This window comes from Microtus oregoni, unplaced genomic scaffold (assembly GCF_018167655.1).
Source record: "Microtus oregoni isolate MIOR12 unplaced genomic scaffold, Mior012 000057F_ref0000458, whole genome shotgun sequence".
Lineage (NCBI taxonomy): Eukaryota > Metazoa > Chordata > Mammalia > Rodentia > Cricetidae > Microtus > Microtus oregoni.
The window spans coordinates 3,195,020-3,221,347 of record NW_024543833.1 but is presented as its reverse complement, the minus strand read 5'-3'; the positions used below and the strand labels follow the sequence as shown (position 1 = coordinate 3,221,347).

At 41.7% G+C, this 26,328-nt stretch overlaps 1 protein-coding gene across 1 annotated transcript; it reads left to right on the top strand.

The window, feature by feature from the left end:
* Window positions 1–4,124: 4,124 nt before the first annotated feature.
* Window positions 4,125–25,861, top strand: Mex3c (mex-3 RNA binding family member C). Its single transcript, XM_041639293.1, has 2 exons — window positions 4,125–5,218; window positions 22,863–25,861. Exons 1-2 carry the CDS (start codon window positions 4,492–4,494, stop codon window positions 24,086–24,088), a joined length of 1,953 nt encoding a protein of 650 aa, XP_041495227.1. The 5' UTR covers window positions 4,125–4,491; the 3' UTR covers window positions 24,089–25,861.
* Window positions 25,862–26,328: the final 467 nt, after the last annotated feature.

Genomic DNA, 26,328 nt, shown 5'->3' with positions numbered 1-26,328 from the left:
AATTGACTCAGTCTTAATACCAAAACTAGATTAGATTTAAAAGGCTAGGTTCAACAATCAGTCTGCTATTGGGTAAACAGGGAATTCTATAGTTTCAAAGAGCCCATTATATCAAATTGCATCCTAACCAGCAGCTAAGCAATAAAAGGGAAATCATATTCAAATGCAAAATTAATGTCATGCACTGCTGCAGAAGGGCAGAAAGGACTGGCTTGCTTGGTGAACTTAAATGAAAAGTCCAGTCATATATTTATAGCAAAAGAAAATCTAGAAGTTGCTTCATAAGCAAGATTTAATACAAGACAATAACTTTAGGCCCAAATGGGAAGGTTGGTAAATTTCAATATCTCCTGCCTTGTTCATAAATCACAATATTGATCACGTATAAATTAACGCATGAACGTATGTATTTGTGTATGGAAACACACGAAACCTCATTTATTATATGAAAATGAAATAGAAAGCAATTTTTATATCATGAACACCTAAATTAAACCGTTTAGCATCTCTTTAAAAAATCTTGAATGAAGAAAAAAATCTTAAGTGAACCTTATCATTGTGGACTTAATGTCCATGAATCTGTCCTTTCCGCCTCTCAGTGGTGGACCAGCACTCCTGCCACAGCTTCCGCCGTGGGTCCTGAGGAAGAGGATTTAAGACAATGCACCAGTTTCTTTACTTGAAAAGGAAGGATGCATATATATGTGTGTATATATGAGAAGACCAAGAAAACTTGGTCTAATGTTAAAGATCTTCTATTGGGAGCTTACTAGCAGTTTATCAAATAATAAAGCAACAAGAATTCCTATTTTTTGTCCTTAATCACTTTGGGCAAAATATAGTCAGTTAAAATAGTTATGTTAGTTGTTACATATAAAGAACTGGATATTTTTTCACTGTTTCTAATCTTTAGAGACTTCTGAGAAGAGAGTGCAATCTACAATGTCTTTATACTGTAATGATGCTGTCTGAACTGTGTGACATTGTAGATTTTGACTCCAAGGAATTACTTCTGGTATGCTAGGATCTAATAAGCTTTGCACATTGTCCCCAAAGTAATCACAATTAATAAAAACTATTCCAGTAGTTGTATTGAGATTTCATCAGTGTTAATATACACCCTTTAAATATGTATAATTTTTTTCACAGCAGAGAAGTTATAAGTAAACTATGTATCTAATATTCATTTTGAGTGATTTGGGTATTCAACTGATAAAAAATAAAGGGAAAATCAAAAAAAAAAAAAAAAGAAGAGAGGCTGCCAACGGTTTCTATTTGCAGACTACTATATGTTCCTTTCCCGTGACCAAAATATAGCGACTGCAGGCTTTATTTGGCTTTCTCCCTTGGTATACTTGACACGAATTGTAAAAAAAAAAAAAAAAAAAAAAAAATCTGCCCAAATAAATTGGAAACATCAGGCAGTAAACAGTGGATATTACACAAGTGAATGACTAGACATTGCTATTTACCAATGTTTTCAAAGACTCAATCCCTTTAGGACGCTGTGAAATATGCCCTTGAGGACATACCAGTGAAGAGTCTACCTAATTGGAAAAGTCGGTAAGATCATATTTCATAAAATTAAGACTGCTGTAAACCCACTGAAACTCCAGAACAGTGTTTTCGATCCTACTGCAACTGGAGAACAACCTGTTTGACTTTTAGAAATAGATCCAGTTCGGGATCAACTTACCCCTGGACCCAGCAATACCACTCTTGGGAATATACCCAAGAGAGGCCTTATCATACAACAAAAATATATGATCTACTATGTTCATAGCAGCATTGTTTGTAATAGCCAGAACCTGGAAACAACCTAGATGCCCTTCAACGGAAGAATGGATGAAGAAAGTATGGAATATATACATATTAAAGTATTACTCAGCAGTAAAAAACAAGGACTTCTTGAATTTTGCATACAAATGGATGGAAATAGAAAACACCACCCTGAGTGAGGTAAGCCAGACCCAAAAAGAGGAACATGGGTTGTACTCACTCATATTTGGTTTCTAGCCATAAACAAAGGACATTGAGCCTATAGTTAGTGATCCTAGAGAAGCTAAATAAGGAGAACCCAAAGAAAAACATATAGGCATCCTCTTGAATATTAACCTTCATCAGGCGATGAAAGGAGACAGAGACAGAGACCCACATTGGAGCACCCGACATAAATCTCAAGGTCCAAATCAGGAGCAGAAGGAGAGAGAGCACGAGCAAGGAACTCAGGACCGCAAGGGGTGCACTCACACACTGAGACAATGGGGATGTTCTATTGGGAACTCACCAAGGCCAGCTGGCCTGGGTCTGAAAAAGCCTGGGATAAAACAGGACTCGCTGAACTTGGCGGACAATGAGGACTACTGAGAACTCAAGAACAATGGCAATGGGTTTCTGATCCTACTGCACGTACTGGCTTTGTAGGAGCCTAGGCAGTTTGGATGCTCACCTTACTGGACCTGGATGGAGGTGGGGGTTCCTTGGACTTTCCACAGGGCAGGGAACCCTGATTGCTCTTCGGGCTGAGGAGGGAGGGGGACTTGATTGGGGGAGGGGGAGGGAAATAGGAGGCGGTGGCGGGGAAGAGACAGAAATCTTTAATAAATAAATAAATTTAAAAAAGAAAAGAAAGAAATAGATCCAGGACCCCAACCCAGGTGTACTAGATCAAACTATTCAGAGTATGCCTCTTCCTGTCTGCGGTAGTGGTCACCATGTTGAAAAACTTGGCTAGAATCTGAGAGCATTGGTTGCCGGTTTGTGCCTCCCTGCGGGTACTGTTTCTGTCACACCTTTATTTACAGCCAGGACTGGGAATCATACCACAGCCTTGGCTATCAACGAGCATCCACGAAAGCGAGTTTGAACAAACAAGGAAGGTTTAACAACAGCTAGGATTCAACAGCTCTTCGGACTAGAAGAGATGGTGTTTCTACAAATGGCTATTTAGGCACAAAATGGTTTGTGGAAGCCATAGCCGAGCTTTCTTTTGTACTGTTGCTGTGATAGGGGACAAGAGTACTACAGTGACATTCTAACAAACTTTAGGTAACTTAAGACAGAGGGGTTGAAGTTACATTTCAAAACTCAAGAGATTTGGAAGTTTTCGTGGCAAAATGGGCCTGAAACGTGGCCAGTGTGAAGCAAAATGAATCCATGTATGCTATAGGTGGAAAATGCAACATCGACAAAGATTTAGCATGGGAGGGGGGTGTAAAAAAATACTGTAATTGTATATTGCTTACATGCTGAAATGGCAATAATTGGGACGCACTGAAATGGGTTTTCTATTAAAACTGTTTCTTTCTACTTTAATGGGGCCACTAGAAACTTAGGATTCCGTTGTTGCTCGAGGTCTCTCGCTGGGACCACGCGGGAGGTTAAGGCGAACCTGGAAAGGCCTAACTGGAACTCAAGGGGGAAGAGCATCCATCAGGACACACCCAACTAATTTCCTTTCAAAAGCTCCGAGGACTTATAAACTCAGCCCTCCAGGCCCGACCTTAAGGAACTAGCACCGTTGGGGAAGATCAGCCGGCCGGGCGTGGGCGGCCACCCCGAGGGAGGAGCAGTCCCGGAGAGAAGCAGGGAAGGCTCCGGAGCCACGCGGCTCAGGAAGCCACCCCCGCGAGTGGCTAGGACACTCCGGCCCCGCCCCCCGCCGGCAGTCGCTTCCGCACAGCGGCCCACGCCTGCAGCCCCAGAGCCGGGCTTCTCCTCCAGCGCCTTCCCGAACACCGCCCCGGGACGGCCACGGAGCACAGAGAAGAACCCCAGCGAGCACTAAGCCCGCGCGCGCCTGCGCATACCCCACTCGGGGCCCTCTCCTCCTCCGCTCCCGCGCCTTCCTCCCGCCTCTTTCCCCGGGCACCTCGCTACGTCACAAAGAGTGACGTACCCATCGAGCAATCACAGTCGCTTCCCTCGCGAGCCCTGGGGCAAGAGGAGGGCGGGGCGTGGGGAGGGGGACGGAAAGAGCCGGCTTCGAGGGCGGGCTCGTTGTCGTCATCCAATCAGAGCGGTCTGGGGCGCGGCGGGGCGGGGCCCGAGAAGAGGGCGGGGGTGGGGCCGAGGGAAAGGAACTAGAAGGCTGCGGGACGAGAGGGCGGGCTCCCGGAGATTAAAAGCAGCCAATCAGAGCGCGCCGGCTTCCTTCGGAGAACGGCGTGGGGCGTCGCCACCGCCGCCGCGCGCGCCGGGGGCTGGTTAAGGCCATGAAACAAAAGAAACCCTGAGAGGGGAGCCGCTGCCGTCCCCACCCACCCACCTAGTTACCTACCTCGGCTCCGTCCCCGGCCCCGCCACCCCGCCCTCGCGCGCTCCGGCGGCCCTGGCGCTCCTCAGCCCGGGGCGCGGGCACCGCCGCCGCCTCCCCCGAGGAAAGGTGTTTGCGCGCTGAGCAGGGCCCGGGCCCCGTCCGCCATGGGGCCCGCCGCCCGCCGCGCCTGACGCGCCCGCCGCCGCCGCCGCCATTGACAGCGCGCCGCCGCGATGCCGAGCGGCAGCTCCGCGGCCCTGGCCCTGGCGGCGGCCCCGGCCCCCCTGCCGCAGCCGCCTCCGCTGCCGCCGCCCGCGGGAGGCCCGGAGCTCGAGGGGGACGGGCTGCTGCTAAGGGAACGCCTGGCCGCGCTCGGCCTCGACGACCCCAGCCCAGCGGAGCCCGGCGCCCCGGCGCTCAGGGCCGCGGCGGTGGCGGCGGCGCAGTGCCAGGCCCGGCGGGCGGCCGCGCTGGCTCCGGAGGAGTCCGCTCCGCCCGGCCGCCCGGCGACCTCCGAGACGGCGGAGCTGGAGCTGGAGGAGGACGAGGAGGAGGGGGAGGAAGCGGAGCTGGACGGAGACCTGCTGGAGGAGGAGGAGCTGGAGGAGGCTGAGGAGGAGGACCGGCCGTCGTTGCTGCTGCTGTCGCCGCCCGCGGCCACCGCCTCCCAGACCCAGGCGATCCCGGGCGGGCCCCTGGGGTCGGTGCTGTTGCCGCCCGCGGGGTTCGATGCCCGGGAGGCGGCGGCCGCGGCGGCGGGGGTGCTGTACGGAGGGGACGATGCCCAGGGCATGATGGCGGCGATGCTGTCCCACGCCTACGGCCCCGGCGGTGGCGGGGCCGCCGCTGCCGCGCTGAACGGGGAGCAAGCGGCCCTGCTGCGGAGGAAGAGCGTCAACACCACCGAGTGCGTCCCGGTGCCCAGTTCCGAGCACGTCGCCGAGATTGTCGGACGCCAGGGTGAGTGCGCCGAGGTTCCTCTGGGCACGGCCCTGGGCGTGGGTGGGAGAGGAAAAAGACGGGCGTACGGCGGAAGAGCGAGCCCGAAGGGTCCCCCCGGGTCCACCGAGAAGGGGTCTGGGAGGGAGCGCGGGGTCGCCTAGGAGGGGATGGGTCACCTTGGCGAAAACCCACGCCTGTCGGCCGCTTCAGCCTGATAAAGTGTTAAGTTTCCCGGGCCGCCCAGCCTAGTAGTCTTTACTCGGTGTCTTCGTGGAACCCCAGGCTGGCATGGCACCAAAAACCTCAGCACGGTGGTAAGAGGTCAGGTCAGAAGTTGTAGGTACGGTACGGTTTCCCGAAAGCTTCGAGGTGGCAAGGGTGTGTAGCCGCGTGGCCGGTAAGAATCGCCATCCTTGCCTCGACCAGCTTGTGCAGATGAGAGCGGACCGACATGGAGGCTGCGTGTCCAAGGACCTACTCGGGAGGGAAGCGGTGTTCACAGGCGACCGCTTCGCCGCCTCCCTCCTCCGCTATTCAGAAACTTGGCTTTAGGAGAGCACCCCAACTCTGTTGGTCTTAGGTACTCGGTAGACACTTTTCTCAAAAAGGGGGGACTATCAGTCTCTTAGAACACATTAGCGTGTACGATGAAGGGAAAGCTGGACGGTTAGGTAATTAAAGAACTTTATGCATTTGTGCAGTTTTCGACCAGTTTTCTTCTTCACTTGCCAGCACACCCGTTCTGCAGACAGACTCCTCCCACATTGTTCAGACAAAGGACCTATGTCTCACATTCCAGGAGTAGGGTTTGTGAAGGTGGGGGAAGGGGATGCGCAGAGTACCTTTGTAGCCGACATTTTTAGGGAAGGTTCTGTATGCTGGAGTGCAGCTTGTGCCTCTTTTACAAGGGGTCGTACTACCTGCTGCTGCCGTGATACAACGTGGTGCAGCCTGGTGGAGACGTGCCTCTGGCTGAGGTCAGAGAGAGGATGGTTCTGCTGCTTGATGATCTCATTTTCCCAAGTGGTTCTAAAGTACACATAAATAAGAGATTGTCGAAACGGAGACTTCACACGTAAGAGACGGCTTACTTCTTTGCTGTGATTTTGGTAAGGAAAGCTTATGTGATATGTGGACACCAAATAGCTTATAAAATAGCTTCTTCAAGATTGTCTAATCAGTTTCACATGCCTTACTCGCCAGTTGTAGGAACTAGTCAGGGTAACAGGCAATGAGAAAACTTCTCTGCGTATGAAATAAAAATGCATTTTATTTATAGATACAGAATGTGATGGCTTTTCGTTTAAAATCATTGAATGCTTGATTTTGCCCAATAATGAGTTTATGATAATGCAAATTTGCGGCTGATTCAGACTTTCTACTTTTCATTAGAAACTAACAATTCAGTAGAACATCTCTAAAGTACTGTGACCGTAGGCAGACAAATGACACACCTGAGAAACATGACCCTTAGTTTAGAAAACAAAGATGCAAGTATTCGACATGTAAGGAAACCGGAAGGGTAGTACCTGCCCGATGGTGATGAGAAAATCGCCCAAATTTTTTTAGCAATTAGGATCTGGTAAAGTGGAGTGATGGAAGGGATCTGGGAAGTGATTGTTTAAGCTGTGGAATATAGAGATTTGAATGGCATACCGGGAAAACACCTCAACACAACTTAATTTGGTGTTCATGTGCTTGTCTGAGGTAGCAAAGAAAAAACATTGGCTTGCTAGTTTTACCACATGACAATAATATATCTTGGTAAGTTTAGTTTAACATGAGCTTTTGTTCTTTACATCTTTAAGCATCTTAACTGTAAACTGGCACTACTTATACAAATTTAAGTAGCACGTTTTTATTTTGTGCTATTACATGATAACTGCCTTAGTTTTCCTTCTTAGGGCTGTGCTTATTGGTTAATAAGGAAATATGACTTAGAACATGGAGACAGATTGCTGACTGTTCTTGCACTTAGTATTCCCAGAGTTGACGGTACTATTAAAAGTATGTCATCTTCCTCTATCTTATCTTAAGGGCAGAAAGTCTTGCCCTTTTCCTGTTTTGCACCATTCAACTAGTGGATCATTGACCCCTTTACCACCCACACACCCCAATAGCATGGTAATAAAACTTGTATTTGCTCTCTCCTATAGAAAACTAAGTAGCTTTTAATATTCATATCCTTTTACTGTGGGAAACTTTCTCCTTGTGAGAGTACCTGTCCCGAGTGAATTTTTTTAAAAAATGAGATTTTTTTAAAATGATAAATCACTTTGAGTTTTTTGTTTACTTTGGAAGAGCTAAATGTTCATCCTTAAGAATTAGCCATTCCTGCCATCTTATTCATTACCTGAAGTCATAATTTTCTATTTGACATCTCTTAATTGGTTTTGGAAATAATTATGTCACATATGGAGACATTTATAACTTTGGCTCTGAAGCAAAGAGTATAGTATAGGATAGATGGGGTTCTGAGCCGTACATAACTAGCAGCACTTGCAAATAGCCCTTAGTTCCATACATTGCATTTATTTTGTTTTTGTTAGTGATAGGTTTTAATCATAACCTGGCTGCTGGGCTCACAAACATGTGCCTCTACACCAATCCCCCGACCAATTTTTGTTGTTGTTGTTGTTTTTATGTTTATGAGTGTTTTGCCTTTGTGTGTATATGAGCACCACATGTGTGCCTGGTGCCCAAAGAGGTTAGAAGAGGGAACTCAGGTCCTTTGCAACTGAGTGCTCTTAACTGTTGAACCATCTCTCCAACCCCAAGACTGTTTCTTTTTTAATGATATGTCTGTATATGTACGTGAGAGCAAGTGCTTGCAGAGACTAGAGTCAGATCTCCCTGGAGTTGGAGCCCCAGCCACCAGACAGGTGCTGAGAACTGAACTGGAGAGTCCTCTAAAAGAACAGTATGTGCTCTTAACCACTGAGCCATCTCTTTTTATCCCTCTTCTCCCCAGACCACTTAAAAATGGCAGAGCATTTGACCTCCTATCTTAGTTTATGGCCTTTGTACATATTAAATTGGTCTTGTTGTTACTATTATGTTTTTTAAGTGTTGCATTTTGTGAAATTAATAATACTATTAATATTGTAATTAAATTTATTTATTATATCCAGTAAATTATGTTAAAATAAGATAAATTCAGAACTGGAAAGGTATATTAATAATAAAAATTTTTTAAATATAGACATCAAAGTAACTCTAAAGCTGAGAAGATGGCTCAGAGGGTCAAATACTCCACAGCATGAAGTTGTGACTCAGATCCCAAAAAGCTGGACCTGGTGCCATGTAGCTAGAATCCCAGCTCTATAAGACTGACAGGAGGACTTGCTTGCCAACAAGTCTGACCAATCACCGGGCTCCAGGTTCAGCAAAAGACCCTGTCTCAAACAAGGTGGAAAATTATAAAGGAAGACACGAGACATAAACCTCCAGCCTCCATGTGGGAATTTGTGGTTATGCACAGATATACACATACTAAAATATTATTAAATCTAGTTTTATAAATACAGAATACCTCTGTTTTTAAGTGTGGTGCCTGCAAGACATTAATAATGGTTGACAGGTTTGTTTGAAGTCAACAGGTTTTATTCTAGTTTCTGCAGTTGTTATTCTCCAGTAAGGGTAAATTACAATAGAACTCTAGATTCTTTTTTGGTTTTTCAAGACAGGGTTTCCCTGTATAGCCCTAGCTGTCCTGGAACTCATTTTGTAGACCAGGCTGCCTTGAACTCAGAAATCTCTCTGCCCTGCCTCCCAAGTGCTGGGATTAAAGACATACATCACCACTGCCTAGTTTGGTTCCATTTTCCTACACCATCAATTAATATTAAATGCTGTAAATTGAGCTTAAGATCAGTGTTCATTTTGAGCTACTTTTAACAATGACTTTAATTCTTATTATATGTTATTTAACCTTATAGGTCTAGAAAAGTCATTTTTAATTGTACACTCTTAACAAATTTTGTACCCCAAATATACAATTTATACACGGTAATGTATAAATAATGTATGCTAAAATAATGTACACCATACAAAAATTTTAACTAGTAAAGTAAAATGAAAATGAGTTCTTTGTTTTTATCTGTTTGCTGGTATTCTTATACCCTAGATGTCACTAAGTTAGACCACTTAAAAAGTTCCCTCATTGATTGGATTATTTTGTTACCGCTGATTTCCAGTGACAGTGTGTATTGGTGTGTGGAGGAGACTTCCCATTGTTCCAATTTTTTTTTAAATTTTTTATGGTTTATTTAACTTTATTTTATGTGCATTGGTGTGAAGGTGTCAGATCCCCTGCAACTGGATCTTTAGACAGTTGTGAGCTGCCATGTGGGTGCTGGGAATTGAACCCAGGTCCTCTGGAAGAGCAGTCAGCGCTCTTAACCACTGAGCCATCTCTCCAGCCCCTTGTTCCAAATTTTTGTCAGTAGTATTTGATCAAGAGAAATAGGTTTCCATCCAATCCATCCAAAAGTATTTCACTAAAGAATTTCAGAACAGCACTGAAATCATGGTATCTTCCCATGTATATAATATTGCTGGAGAAAGGCAGTTTAGATGCTCACGTTACTAGAACTGGATGGAGGTGGGTGGTCCTTGGACTTCCCACAGGGCAGGGAACCCTGATTGCTCTTTGGGCTGATGGGGGAGGGGGAGGGAAATGAGAGGCAGTGGCGGGGAAGAGACAGAAATCTTTAATAAATAAATAAATTAATTTTTTAAGAAAAGAAGTAAGTCCAGGCTAGCCTCAAATCAAACTCAGATCTCTGCCCCCTGCCTTATGAGTGCTGGGATTACAGGCATATTATCACACCCAGCTAGTAATTTTCTAGTACTAGAATTACCAAACCCAACTAAATTAAATATATGCATATCATAATAGTTTGAATCTGTGACCGATTTTGAGAATTTTATGTTATTCTTCAGTAACTAGAATATCTCATGCCAGTGTTTGAATTTAGGGCCGTTGAGTATGGTTATTGTATGATTATTGCCTTTGTCTAATTATCAGAAGACTACAAATCATTCCATGTAAGGAAAACCTTATTTGACCAAACACAGTAGCATGAACTAGTAAGACTTAGCTTTAAAATAATAGAGAATTTGTTACTGACAATTGTAGGTACAGTTGAAATTAGGAACAAAGGATTTAGTCATGAACATTGTTCCCTCTGTACCACTGTTCACCTTTGCCTTTTCCTCTATCGCTTTTCCTCATCGCTGTTACCAATTACTGGGACAAATCATTTTCTTTAAGCCTCTGTTTTATCTCTTTGGAGAAAACCTATTCCATGTTCTGTTGTGACTTCCCCAAAACCTTGTGAGGGTAAAGTTTAAGATATCACCATGTAAACTCAGTATGCAATTTAAAGCACAGGGTAATAAATTCTATAAGGAGTAAGGTAAAATTAATAAACTTTTAGCTATAAGTATCTCTATATTGCTCGGGCTGACCTTGAACTACTGGGACCGTGCCAGCTATGCCCTACTTATAAAATTTTTATAGTTAATAAGTTTGTTTTACATTCTATACAAATTCTGGATAAAATCTAAAATTGTCATTTTAGTGTTTTATCTAATCTTTGAAGTTTGTAGTATGTACTTCTAACAAAGAGTAAGCTAGATGAAAAGAATCTTTTACAGATAGCTGGTTCCACCTGGTTTTATTTTGGTGTACTAGTGGTGCTGGAGGGCCAACCCAGGAACTCACAAATGCTAGTTAAGTTCTTTACCACTGAACTACATCTCTACTCTGGTAATTCTGAGAATCCTATTAATCGTTTCTAAAGGGGCTAAACTTGTAAGATCTAGTAAGGAAAACTATGTTTCCTGTCTAATTGACATCTTCTGGCAACTGTAACAGCTTTAATAAAAGGCCAAATGTAACTTTTTTCATTAAATATTTGAACTTCTCTAACATACTTACGGGTGAATTTTAGAATCACTAGTTTGGAAGTGGAAAGATGGCTCAGCAGATAAGAGTACTTGCTGCTATAATGAGGACCAGGGTGAAAATCCTAGCACCCACATTGAACAACTCACAAATACCTGTAATTCCAGCTCCTAGACGTCCTTCTGGCCTCCTTGAACACGAATATATGTATATGCTCACACATAAATAATAAAAAAAAAACTTCTAAAAAAATTACCAGTTTATAACTTTGAGCAGTTTGGGGGGGTGTCATTGTTTTTTTTTAATTATTTATTTATTATGTATACAATATTCTGTCTGTATGTATGCCTGCAGGCCAGAAAAGGGCGCCAGACCCCATTACAGATGGTTGTGAGCCACCATGTGGTTGCTGGGAATTGAACTCAGGACCTTGGGAAGAGCAGGCAGCGCTCTTAACCACTGAGCCATCTCTCCAGCCCCCATTGTTTTTTTTTTTTAACTTCAGATAATTCTAAGTTGTTTTCTTAATGTGTAAAACTAGATGATATCATAGAGCCCATAACCTCAACTTTGTCCAAAAGAGCCCCTAAATCATGTAGAAGTAAATTACCAGTTAGATTGACTGCACATTTTGTCCTGACTTTGCAGTTTGAAATACCTTAACATTTTTATAACCTGATAGGTGTCTCTAAGAGTTAGGGATGTGTGCGTGTGTGTGTGCGTGTGCGTGCGCAGAAGCCACAGAAGGATCTTAGGTGTCTTCTCCTGTCAGCTCTTCATTTTTATAAGACAGAGTCTTCTACTGAACCTGAAGCTCCCTGTTTTGGTTAGAATGGCTCACTTAAGAGTAAGCTCCTGGGATCCACCTGGCTCCACTCCACAGCACTGAGTTATGTGCACAGGCTATCATACCTGACTTTTGTAAATGCTGCGGATTTGACTTCAGTTCGTCTTGCAGGTGGATCGATCTCTCTCTCTCTCCACTCACTCACTCTCAAGTGCATGTGCAGACCCTCTTAGGACTTGTTTACCAGACTTTGAAAATATAATGCTGAAATTGAGTTTTTACATGTGAATGGAGCTTTTGATATAAAATCAAATGATATGACTTTCCTTGTTAAATGTACTATATTATGAAACATGTGAAAGAGTGTTGTATTTATTTATTTATTTTTTGGTTTTTTGAGACAGGGTTTCTCTGTGGCTTTGGAGCCTGTCCTGGAACTAGCTCTGTAGACCAGGCTGGTCTCGAACTCACAGAGATCCGCCTGCCTCTGCCTCCCGAGTGCTGGGATTAAAGGCGTGCGCCACCACCACCCGGCAAGAGTGTTGTTTTTAGAGGAAAAGAGTATGAAACTTTTAAGACAGTTTGAGATCTAACATAGCTGAGACATCCCTAAAGTTCTTTCCCACCTGCCCTAAAACACTCTACGGTGAGGAATAAGTGAAAATGTGTCTAGAAGAGAGGTTTTCGAAGCTGGAGTGCTCTCCAAATCATTATTAAAGCCAGTTCCAGTCTCTCTGTTATTAGCTGAGTTTACTCGGGGTGAGAAATAATGGAGGAATGCTGAATGGTTCTAAATGCCAAAACAGGAGTTAGGGTTAGTTTCCAGAGGGAAGGTGGTGGGAATGACCCCAAGGCCTTGGACGTGACAAGCATATGCTTTACCATTTAGCTATATAACCCATCCCAGTAAGCTTTTACTTTTTGGAAGGGGGGGACATGGTTTCGAGACGGTTTCTCTGTAGCTTTGGGATCTGTCCTGGAACTCACTCTGTAGGCCAGGCTGGTCTCAAACTCAGAGATCCATCTGCCTCCCAAGTGCTGGGATTAAAGGTGTGCACTGCCCCCTCCCCCAGTAAGCTTTTTTTATATGATATTTTGTTTAATTTTCCTTGCAACTAAATGAGGAAACTATCTTTAATACTACTAGTTCCTCTCACACAACAAAAAGGTAGATAGAGACTTAATGACTTTAAGTTCATTGATTCATGATAGTTTGTCCACACATTCTTCCATTTTCAATCTTCACTAACTCTTGAAGAAAGACAACATGCACACATGTGAAGTGTGGTTGGTATCTGATTGTCCCAGTCTTTTTAGACTTTAGAAAATGATGAAGGTATTTCATTTCCTATAGTAAGAATTTGATGCAAAACGAAAGCATTATTGGGAATTTTGTTGCTTGTATTTTTGGTGTAGGAGGTCCTTCTTTTTCTGTGTTGCTTTCATTGGTTGAACAAAGAAACTGCCTTTGCCTTTTGATAGGGCAGAACTTAGGTAGGCAGAGAAGACAGAACTGAATTCTGGGAGAAAGAAAGAAACAGAGGGAGAGAGCCACCATGGAGCTGCCAGGTCACACATCTGAATCTTTTCCAGTAAGCCACGACCTCATGGTGACATAGAGATTATTAGAAATGGGTTAAATCAAGATGTGAGAGTTAGCCAATAAGAGGCTAGAGATAATGGGCCAGGCACTGATTTAATTAATACAATTTCTGTGTGATTATTTCTGGTGTAAGCTAGCCGGACGGGATGAACAAAGGGCCTGCAATCCTGTTACATATTTTCTTTGAACTAGAAAGTGTGGTAGCTATGATACTGAGTTAATTCATTGTTTATGTGGGGTGTTTCGTGTTAGTGAACGTCCTTGTAAAGGCCAAAGGTCAGCCATGGATACTATTCCTCAGGAACATTAACTTTGGTTTGGTTTGACTTTGAAGATACATTTTTATATTATTTATTAGTGTGTGTGTGTGTGTGTGTGTGTGTGTGTGTGTCTCTGTCTGTCTGTGTGCCTGTGTTTATATCTGCTAAGGCTGGAAGAATATCAAATCCCACGGAAGTAGAATTACAGTTAGTTACAAATGCCTAATATGAGTGCTAGGAAACACTAGGGTCCTCTGGGACAGCTGCAGACACATCTTAATCATGGTCCTAGCTCTTCAGTCCCCCACCTTGTTTTTTGATCCCATCTCTCATTGGCCTGGAGTTTGCTGTTGAGATGGCTGGCTGGACAGCAGCCCCTAGGTATCTATCTCTGAGATTCCAAGTACACACCAACACATCTGGCTTTTTATGTAGGTGTTGAGGACTGAGCTTAGTTCTCTTGTTTGCACTTTACCAATAGCTGTCTTCCCACCCCTGTTTGTGAAATTTAGTTCATAAGACCATACACACAGTTTCTACTTGTCAAAGTTCCATTGTGTTCATTGCAGGGAGAAAGTTTGGTGTGTATGCAAGGCAGGTATCCTAAGTTATTTAAGAAAGGATATGTACAGAAATGGAACAGCACACGTTTATAGGAGAAGAGAGGGTGAAAAGAATTAGTTTTTACCATTTAATGTTAGGAGGAAAACGAATTTACATTAAGACTGAGGAGTTGCTCAAGTTTAACCCTCTTCACATTTTTATTAAACAATGTATGCATAATTTCCTAGTATTTGTAGATTATCAGAAATGAAAATGGGCCTGGTTCTGAGGTTTGTTCTTAAGGGATAAGTTTTCTTAAATCACTATATACATACACTAATTTATTAAATAATTGGAAAATACAGTAATTACTACAAAACAAACTCATCTTTCCTTTTATAAAAATTCAGGAACACCATATACACAAGATACCAGAATGCAAATAGTTCTACCAGGCCTGTCTTGCATGGTATCATTTTCTCCTTTTTCTGCTGCTTATTGTGATAACTTTTCATTCCAGAAAAGTCTTCCCCTCGGGTTCTATAACTATGTCTTCCCCCAAATCTTTTGTCCATGTAAGATTAAGTCTCTTATCTGACACCGAAAACTTCTCCCTCTTCGTTTTAGTCACCTGAAGCTCTCAATCCTGAACTAGCTTTAAGTCTCCGCTGTACTCCTGTGCACTCCCAGGTTCCTGCTTTTGCACTTCCTCTTTTGGCAAAACCACTTTCTTCAAGCCTGTTTTCAGACTGTCTTTGAAATTCACCTGTGCGTGTGTGTTGAGGTCAGAGGTCAATGAAGGTTTTTGTCTTCAGTTGCTCTCTCCCTTATCTTTTGCAACAGACAAGATCTCTCAGTGAACCTGGAGTTCACTGATCCGTCTAGATTAGCTTGCTAGCTAGCCTCAGGGGTACTGCTGAGGTTCTTGTGCTCATGTAGCAAGTTCTTCACCATCTACCTCCTGGGCCCTTGAAGCCTTCTTTCATGTGTTTTAACAAAATAAAACTAATCTGTGTCTTCCCCCGCTGTTTTGTAAGCCTCTGTTTATTAAAGCAACTATTGTATGTATCCCTTAGGATATGAGCTCCTTGAAGTCAGAAATGACCAAGTTTCTCATACTACTGGAAATAGACCCTGTACTTTAGGGGGAGTTTAACATTTGAATTGATAAACGTAGCATTAAGCTGAACTAAAGTTCAGGATTAATAAAAGGTTCTTAGAGCTCAAGAATTGGTTTAGCTAGGAACACTTTGACTGGCACAGATCCAGAGAAGAGCTTTTGTTTATCTCCCATAGCTACTTACCTATATATCTTATCAATAGTTAACTTATAGTATGCTTCTTTTCTTCCTGTTTGATTAATACACTATTCCTTCAGTGTTTTATTAATCTCCCAACTTCTCCCTGGCCAGTAGAGACCATTTGATTAGTTGGAAGAAAGGAAGGGGTACTATAATTAGCAGAGTAACCCCACACACATCCAAAGGTTCTTAACCCTAACCGACCATCACCGAAGACACTTGTTTACTTCACTTGGTGTGTTGCAAATAAACTTAAGGACATGGACGTAGCTGAGTGAAGGGTGTTTGACACCACAGCAACTTAAGGACTTCATTGTGTGTGTGTGTGTGTGTGTGTGTGTGTGTGTGTGTGTGCGTGCGCGCATAATCATAGTCATTGCTTTAGTGTGCAACTTTATTGTCTCCATTTCTTTATGTCCAGAATCTGAATGTGGTGTTTCAGGTCCTGCTGGGCTGAAGTAGGGTGTTTAGCCAGGAGTAAAGTATCCTCATCATGGAGTGCATGTCTTCTCCTTCCTAAGTTTACAGGTTGCTGGCAGAATTTAGCTGGAAAATGGGGGTCTTTATTTTATTTCCAGGTCTCTGTTCCAGAAGCCACTACAGTGCTTGGCACGGACACCATAGGCAGTTCACAACATGATAGTTTGCTTTCTTCCAGATAATTTAGAATTCTAACTTCCTTCTCTAAGACAAGCTGAAAAAAACTTTTTTTTAAAGAACTAAAGGTTAGGTCAGAACCTCCCTGGTAATCAGAGCAATCTCTATTTAAAAGTAAATTGAGCTGGACTGGTGTCTCTGCCTCAAGATTCCTAGCCCTTGGCCAGGTTTGGCAGTGCACACCTTTAATACCAGCATTCTGAAAACAGAAATAAGTGGATCCCTGTGTGTTCTAGACCAGTCTGGTCTATATAGTTAGTTCCAGGACAGTCAATTTGATTTGAGTATACAAAAAGGGAGGGAGGGAGGGAGGGAAAAAAAGACTTATTTAAAGCATAATTGCATTTATAAAATCTCTTTCCAAGAGTACCTAAATTTGTATTTAAATTAGGCCAGAAGTTTCTTTTGTTAAGATAGGAACTTGTTATGTAGTCGAAGCTTGCCTCAAACTCAACAAATCCACCTACTTCTTCTAAAATGTTAGGATTAAAGGCATGCAGCACTACATCTGGCCTTGGGCCAGGAATCTTGAAGGTGAGGGTCATCATAAATTCTATCTGCCAGTAAAGCATGTGGCACACATCTGTCTAAGCACTCCAGAGACTGAGTTTGAGGCTAGGCTTGACTGTGTACTAGAATGTTCCATCAGAAACAAAACTTATGCTTACTACACTGATTACAAATGCATTGAATCTAGTTGTGAATTGGTTTATATGACCATAGAGCAGAACTACAATGTCTATTTGATCTGGAAAGTTCCATCTGCAAATGGGATCTTGAACCTTGCTCCTCTCAGTGATTCCTTCCACTTCACACCAATTCTTTTGTTAGCAAGTATATCCTATATTTTTTGGAACTAGAAGGTGGTCTTCAAAATAATCAAATCTGGAGGCTTTATGTTTTAATGATGGTAACCCATGACAAAAAATATTTTACATTGCAGCCCATTGTACACGTGTTCCACAGAAACATTGGGAGCACACAAAAGTCATGGTTTTATGGGTTAGTTTTAAATGCTACCTGCAACACAACAAAATTGATTAATGCAACTCACAGTTTGAAAACTGAGTTTCCTTCTCTTCCTTTCAACTCCAATCCCAACAACAGAGAGCTGCCTTTCTTTGGTAGAGGTCTCTTAACCTTGAGAAGTATAAGATAGAATATAGAATGTTTTGCTCTAACAAGGAGGGAGGAGACAAGTTGTGGCTGAAGTTGGAGGGTTTTAGCCTGAAACCGCCCTAGCAACAATGATAGAAAGGAGGAAAGGGTTCATGTGCTAACAAAGTAAACTAAAGACTTTATTGCAGGGAATTTACTTCAAATTAAGTTGAAGTTACAGCTCTGAAATTTGTTAGTACTCTAATTGTTGACCCATAAACTTCTGGTCCAAGTTTCCACCCTGTAAACTACCTTCAATAAAACTTTGATACGTGCTAGTTTTATCTATAGCTATAAGAAAACAAGTAGTAGTCGGTACATTTAAGAGTGGCAAAACTGAGTTTGACTTTGAGATTATGGTATCATTTATCCTGCTGATGTAACTTAAAATAATCACAGCAATACAATGCTAGCTAAAAGTAGTAAAATAGTATTCATGTATTCTAATCATATTTATTTGATTTGAGTATACAGTGAAGTCTCTCTTACCCTGTCCCTCCAAGTCAACCAATTTTATGAATACGTTATATTCTATTCTACAGCTGTCTTAGCCTCATGCTTATACAAACAATAAGTAACAAAATACTGAGAGCATCTTGCACTTACACCAGTATTACTGCAGGATTGTCTTTTCCAATGGGCATATAGGGGCACAAGATCATTTGATATACAAACTGCCCTCTACAAATTGTCCACCGTGACCAACTAAATATGGTCTCCTCATCCCACATGTACTGTCAGTATTATAATTGCCATTGACAGCTGTAAGTGGGAAAATTCACATGGTTACTGCAGAAGTAAGAATTTCCATCTAGCCAGGCAGTGGTGCCATACACCTTTAATCCCAGCACTTGGGGCTGCAGAGGCAGGCAGATGAATCTCTGAGTTCAGAGCCATCCTGGTCTGCATAGCAGAGTTCCTCCATAATTTCTTTAAAGTATCTCAATTTTCAAACAGAAATTCAAGATTAAATACTCCAGAAAGCTCTCACGTTTCCTCTCTATCTACAAAAAAGTTTTTAATTTGTTTCATCTCCTTAAGTTAATGTCACTTTTTGAAAACTACTTATTCAAGTAGTCCCCACCTGCACAATATGATTGTAGAAATGATGTTGTTTGTAACTCAGCATCTTTATGCCATAGAAGCCATGTTGTGATGAGTGAGGGTTCCTGCAGTCTTTGTTGAACTGCCACAAATTTAGGGAGAGAGAAGTGCTTGCTTCTGTGTTTATTGATGGTACCTTAAAGAGCTCGGTCTTGCTCCCTTTTTTTTGGTTTTTTTGTTTGTTTGGTTTTGGTTTTTGGTTTTTCGAGACAGGGTTTCTCTGTAGCTTTGGAGCCTGTCCTGGCACTCGCTCTGAGACCAGGCTGGCCTCGAACTCACAGAGGATCCACCTGCCCCTGCCTCCCAAGTGCTGGGATTAAAGGCGTGTGCCACCACCGCCCAGCCTGCTCCCTTTCTTTGTTTGACCTCCTCTTGCTATACAAAATCCAAGTACAGGGGCTGGAGAGATGGCTCAGAGGTTAAGAGCATTGCCTGCTCTTCCAAAGGTCCTGAGTTCAATTCCCAGCAACCACATGGTGGCTCACAACCATCTGTAATGAGGTCTGGTGCACTCTTCTGGCCTTCAGGCATATACACAAGACAATATTATATGCATAATAAATAAATAAATATTTCAAAAACAAAAACAAAATCCAAGTATATTACCCTTTGTGGGACAATGGCTTTTCTATCTCAGAAGAGATTCACAGTTAAAATATTCCATTTTTCCCACTGACTGACTACACATTAAACACCTGTTTTTTAGTACCAACCATAGATGAAATAAGTGTTTTATATATATGTACTTGTAAGCTAGAACTGAGTTACTTAATTACTGTGTCACTGGGTTTTTTGGGTTTTTGTTTTGTTGTTGTTGTTGGTTGGAGTGTGCTGTGTAGTGCTAAGGATTGAAGCTAAGGTCTCCTGCGTGCTGGGCAAGCACTGAACCTCTAAGCCAGGCTCCCAGCCCTCGGCAGTAGTTAATTAGAAACGGTCTTAGTTTTCTGGTTGATACAAGGAAAGAACAAAAGGAGACAAACTTATATTCTAAAAATACTTGTATTTAATAGAAATTGCCCATGTTTTTCTGCGGGATGAACCAGGATTGCCTGTTACTGGGAACAAGGTTTTATTTTTCAATGTGTGTATTATTGTCAAGTTGGGAGCCTAGGCCCCAACTATCCCAGTCCCCAGGCCTGGTCTGAACTCCAAATCCCTGCAGGCAAGATCCTGACCCCTCACCAGGGTATTTAAATGAGCTCCCAAAAGGACACGTGGTCTCCCTTTCTTCCTCCTGGTGGTCACGTTTGCCATGGCTTCCCTGTTCCCCCGTGGGGCCACCCGAGAGCACAGAACTCCATTAAACCTGGATATTTCTTGATTTGACTTGAGGGAGCTAGCGTTAGGAAATTTTTCTAACAATTATATATTCGTGTGTTCAGGAGCCTTATTCCTTGAGACAGAATCTCTTTACTAAACCTGGAGCTAGGCTCATAACCAACAAACTCCAGAGATCCTCCTGTTGCCACCCTCCATTAGCACTGGGGTTATTAGCACCTGTGGTGACTTCACATGACACTGGGATTTGAACTTAGGTCTTCATGCTTGTGCAGCAAAGGACTCTTACCCACTAAGCCATGTCTGCAGCCTAGGAAAGAGATTTTAGGAGGCTGCCTGCTGATCAAGTTGTAGCCCAGAGTATAAACTCATTTAACTGAATTGTACTCCGAGTATAGAGTATAACCAGCTAGTGTTTTGCCTTTCAAAATTTTCTTAGGCATCTCCGTGGGTAGCATGTCGTTCAAGGGATGTGATCTCAATTCTCAATCCCAGGAATCACCTATCAGGAAGGTTTGACTGTGTAGAGACAAGATTTGTTAATGATCATCCGGTTCATTTTACTATACAGTAAAAACAAATCTAACACATCTTTTACTCCAAAGTAACCATCTCCTATTTGGTTTTAATATTATTAGTATTATTAATAATTGATTGTAGATGTAGTCCTACCATTAGTACTTAGAAAAGTTGCCATGTTTCACAGTAATATGTTTTACTTGTGAGTTTTTGATAGATCCCACCAAACTATCTCTTCCCTTAGACCTACTGTAAATAATGCTTTCAGAGAACTTGAGTCTGGGTTTTCATGGTAATGTATCTGTAGGACCCAGAGTGAAAAGGCAGCCATTTCTTTGTAAGCTCTACCGTTGTTAGAAGGAAGAACAGGACCTTGATTAAGTTGTGCTTAGGTTTCAGAAGTTCCATACTAGGTTAAGGTGTTTTAAATATGCTGTAATTTATAATTTGCATGGACTCTCCTTTCACTATGGATGATTAGCAAGCAATATGGGACTAGAAGGTGAAAATCTTGAAAGCCAGGAATTAAAGGGGATTTTTGGGGTCCAAAATAACATTAAGAAAGGCCCAGTGTACTAATGCAGAAAATTAGCAACCTTCCTTTCCACAAATACTACATGGCACCCAGTAGTATATAAGGATATTCAATTTCCCAGTGTTTTGGTAATTTAGAAGGCAGGTCCATAGGAGAAAGGGGGCATCATTGAGGACAAGGTACCTAAACCAAAGCCAGATGGTTAGTAAAAGTTGAACAGTGCAGATCTAGGACTCAAGAAGCAGAGGGGGAAGATTTCAGTCGCAGAAACAAGGAAGCATGAAGGTTGAAATATACTCTAGAGCTTAAAAGAGTAGAGACATGGATAGGTGTAAGAGGAATGATGTTAACAAGTCAGGAACCCACTGAAGCATAAGTGCTTTGTGTACCGCATTGTTTGGACTTCAGGAACCAGTAAAATACTCTGTGCAAAGAAGTGACCATAGAATCCATGCTGTATTGAAAAAGCATCATATTAATTAGAGTATATAGAATTAACTGGTGTAAGGTAAAATTGGAGACATAGGCATGTGGGCTCAATATTGTATATCTAATTATAAAGTCTTAGTGTTACTCAATAATGACTTGTCAAGGACAAGATAGGAAAAGAAAAAAGCCTGCCCAAATTGTGGCTCCTGTCTTCAATAGCACCACCTTCTTTACTTTTTTTGAGGAAATAATTGTATGATGCAATCATGGGAATAAATTTATTCTGGGAATATGTTTATTAATTTCTTTGAAAACTAACTCCAGAGATTTAAGCCATAGTTGTATATTTGACAGTTTTGGAGACTTGTGTAACCTGTATTTTGGCACTGAAATTCTGTGATCACTCAGAAACAATTGATTTAAAGTTAAGAATTAAGAAAAATATGTCTTCCCTGTTTTTATTTTAACTTAGGTACACTTGTAGTACACTTGTAGTTTGGGACCAAAGCTTTTAGTTTGGGTTTGGAGCTGGTGTTCCTCCAGCCATTTTCCATGAGTCTTTAATATTTGTTTCTCTAAAGGGATCAAGAACTTTACAGCAGGCATAAAATCATTTTGCATTACTTTTTCAGTACTGCATCTTTATGGTTGTCTCCCCAGTATATTAAAAAAAAAAAACAGCTTTTTTCCACATGTCACTCCTCATTAAATTTTTTAAATGTTTAGATTAGTTTTTAATTTAAAAACTTAATTTGCTTTAGTACAGCTGTCATAAACTAGACGGCAATAAATAATTGTTAGTTAGTAAGCATAGAATTTAACTGGGATCTGAAGGGAGATAGCCACTAGCCATAAATATTGCTTCAATAGAATTTTATAAAGATGTTGTGTTCAAACAATAAAATAATCAAGTGAAAGTCAGAGTATTTGAAAATTAAAATTCTTGAAGTAATGAAAAGGCCATAGATTTGTACACCACACAGCTCAGCTCTGGCTTTGCCACTGATGTGTGAACATAAACAAGTTATACAATTTTTCTGAGCTTCAGTTTTGTTTCCTTAGTAAAGTAAAATGAGGTGATAGTCCAGAACCAAAGAGCTCTAAGAGGGGGCTGGAGAGATGGCTCAGTGGTTAAGAGCATTGCCTGCTCTTCCAAAGGTCCTGAGTTCAATTCCCAGCAACCACATGGTAGCTCACAACCATCTGTAAAGAGGTCTGGCGCCCTCTTCTGGCCTTCAGGCATACACACAGAATATTGTATACATAATATATAAATAAATAAATTTTAAAAAAAAAAGAGTTCTAAGAGGGTTAAATAAGACACTGAGTTCAGTTAGTACCAGACAGTGTTAACCATCTCAATTACATTTGATATTTTTCTTGCCGCTGACATCTTTGCAAACTAGAAAATCATTAGTATTATAAAACTCAGTCTTACTGATGGTATAGTTAGCTTTGTAACAAAGAAACTCTTAAGAACTATACACTAATGGGCATTTAGTTTAAAAAGAACGTTTCGTGGTTTGCCTTTACACTTTTAAAGTAGATCCTGATTCTGAAATATTTTCTTTTAACAGGTTGTAAAATTAAAGCACTGAGAGCCAAGACAAACACGTATATCAAGACGCCTGTTCGTGGTGAAGAGCCCATTTTTGTTGTCACTGGACGGAAAGAAGATGTTGCCATGGCCAAAAGAGAAATCCTCTCGGCTGCAGAGCACTTCTCTATGATTCGTGCATCTCGAAACAAAAATGGCCCTGCGCTGGGAGGGTTATCCTGTAGTCCTAATCTGCCTGGTCAAACTACGGTCCAAGTCAGGGTCCCCTATCGTGTGGTAGGGCTAGTAGTTGGACCAAAAGGAGCAACAATTAAGAGAATTCAGCAACAGACCCACACATACATAGTAACTCCAAGCAGAGATAAGGAGCCAGTCTTTGAAGTGACAGGGATGCCCGAAAATGTTGATCGAGCACGGGAAGAAATAGAAATGCATATCGCCATGCGTACAGGAAACTACATAGAGCTCAATGAAGAAAATGATTTCCATTATAACGGTACCGACGTGAGCTTTGAAGGTGGCACTCTTGGCTCTGCATGGCTCTCTTCCAATCCAGTTCCTCCTAGCCGTGCAAGAATGATGTCCAACTATCGAAATGATAGTTCTAGTTCTCTAGGAAGTGGTTCTACTGATTCCTATTTTGGAAGCAATAGGCTGGCTGACTTTAGTCCAACGAGCCCATTTAGCACAGGAAACTTTTGGTTTGGAGATACACTACCGTCTGTAGGCTCAGAAGATCTTACAGTAGACTCTCCTGCCTTTGACTCTTTACCAACATCTGCTCAAACTATCTGGACTCCATTTGAACCAGTTAACCCACTCTCTGGCTTTGGGAGTGATCCTTCTGGTAACATGAAGACTCAGCGAAGAGGAAGTCAGCCATCAACTCCTCGTCTGTCTCCTACATTTCCTGAGAGCATAGAACACCCACTTGCTCGGAGGGTTAGGAGCGACCCACCTAGTACAGGCAACCATGTTGGCCTTCCAATATACATCCCTGCTTTTTCTAATGGTACCAATAGTTACTCCTCTTCCAATGGTGGTTCCACTTCTAGCTCACCTCCAGAATCAAGAAGAAAGCACGACTGTGTGATTTGCTTTGAGAATGAAGTTATTGCTGCCCTAGTTCCATGTGGCCACAACCTCTTCTGTATGGAATGTGCCAACAAGATCTGTGAAAAGAGAACGCCATCATGTCCAGTTTGCCAGACAGCTGTTACTCAGGCAATCCAAATTCACTCTTAACTATATATATATACATAAATACTATATCTCTATATGGACTCATAAAGGCATGGGTATCATGGTACCCCCAGAAAACTTCCTAATGAATTCTTATGACTGTTATCAGGCTTTATTGGGATTAGGCTAAAGTTGTTAGTACACTTATAAATGGCTGCTATGGTAACACTAAACCTGAGTGGTCTCTTGTCTATTAGTTTGGTTTGAATTATTAATGCTATCTTGTAGACTCAGAGACATAGTTTGTATAAGAGTTTTTAAAGCTGAAGTTCTACTTGGCTGTGTAACCTAGGAGCAAAATGTATCCACCTGAGACTATAGCAGTGGGTCCCAAAGCCTAGCCACATTCAGAGTTTATGGAGGGTGCCTGGCATTACAGATGACTGACACTCCCAGTGCTGCCTTCTTTACACTGCCAGTTTTGACAAAACAGGTTTGTTTTTTATTTTACAACAACTTCTGCCTAATTCTGCAGGATTGCAAGTAACTTTTTAAAGCATTGTGATTACTTATAGTAATAATAGGGCTGATGGCAGTTTACTAGATCACTGGTTATAATTTGGGACAAAAACTGCTACATTGACTTTCATCTCGCCCAGAGTGCTCAAGGCTGGTGTGTTCAGTGGATCAGGAATACAATTGTCTTGGATTGTAAATTCCTACCCATTGCCTCCCTTGGTGAATGTGGAAATAGTCACCTGCATTTTCCCATTTCAGGACGGGCTTTGGGATACACCTATATTGGCTGAAAAATTGGAAAATGAGAACATTCCATTCATTAGTCTGATCAAGCTATTAATATTTAGACTGTAGATCAAAATGTGAAACATTTTATGTTTAATCCATATTTGTCTTGCACATTATAAATATATTTTTATTTTTTAGTAATGTAGGGGATGGGGAGGGAGATAATAATGCCCTTGGCATAATTCATGAAAGCAGCTGTGACAACCTCCAATCAGTTTACTTCATTTCAAACCTATTTCCAATCACAAAGAAAGATTTCTTTAAAACACACTTGTACATTTCACCTGTGGATGTTTTAACTTCATCCTCAGTATGTCCCCAATTTTGCTGGCATTGAAAGGACAAAACATTATACTGGTGGGTTTTTCTACTAATTATTTTTTTGAAGCGTTATTTTCCCAACACAAAAGAGCTTTTTTTCTCAGTATAACAAAAATTGAAATCTTCTGTGTATTCAATAGCAAATAGACAAATTTTATTTTTTATTTCCACTTGAAGAGTTACATTTCGTATAAAGTTTACAAATAACGGTTTTTATTTTGATTTTTCAGTATAAAAAAGTTGCCTTGATGGCATATTATGATGTAATGCTAATTGCTTGTAGGATAGTTAATTGTCAGTATTGAAACCTAATCTCTAGCTGCCGTCTTGTAGATATGGACGAATGTCACCAAGCATGTGTTTTATATTTTGTTGCATCGTACACTGCAACTAATAAGCCAAGGAATCGACATATATTAGGTGCGTGTACTGTTTCTAAAAACCACAAACTAAGAATGATAAATTATCAATATAGTTTAGTATTTGCTAATTTTACTACACTCTTTTGTTATGTATATGTAGGGAAGTCATAGGGATTATAAATTCAATTTGAGTAAAGTTTAAAACCATATATTTTATGATAAAGGGCCTTTAACTTAAGATGGCCAAAGCACTGATATTATATATTTGCTGTAAAGAGAATTATAAGAGTTTTATTTTTCTGATATTAAAAGTTACTTAATAAAGACTTGTTTCCATTAACTTGAATGTATTCTCCTTGGTGTTTTTTTTTTTTATATAACTTATCATTTAGTCTTAGACTGGGGAAACTACTTAACAATATGATTTTTTACCAAATTTTCCCTCTCTGATGCTCTTGGTTGTAGTGTCATGAGAGAGAAGAGAGAGAGAGTGTGTGTGTGTGTGAGAGAGAGAGAGAGAGAGAGAGAGAGGAGAAAGAGTCCATCAGTTAGTGTTTGCATGCACACATGCTCCTGGTATTAAATATGCCATTTCTAGTCTACATTTACTCTTCTGTCATTGTCTACCTTACTTTATAAGACGGTGTCTCTTACTCAACCTGGAGCTCTGATTCTGGTAGACTGGCTGGCCATAGAGCTCCAGGAATCCACCTGTCTGGGCCTGCGCATTCCACCCCCAGAACTGGCATTGTGAATACATGCTGCTGCTCATGGCTTTTACATGGGGTCTTCATTCTTGCACAGCCCAGCCCT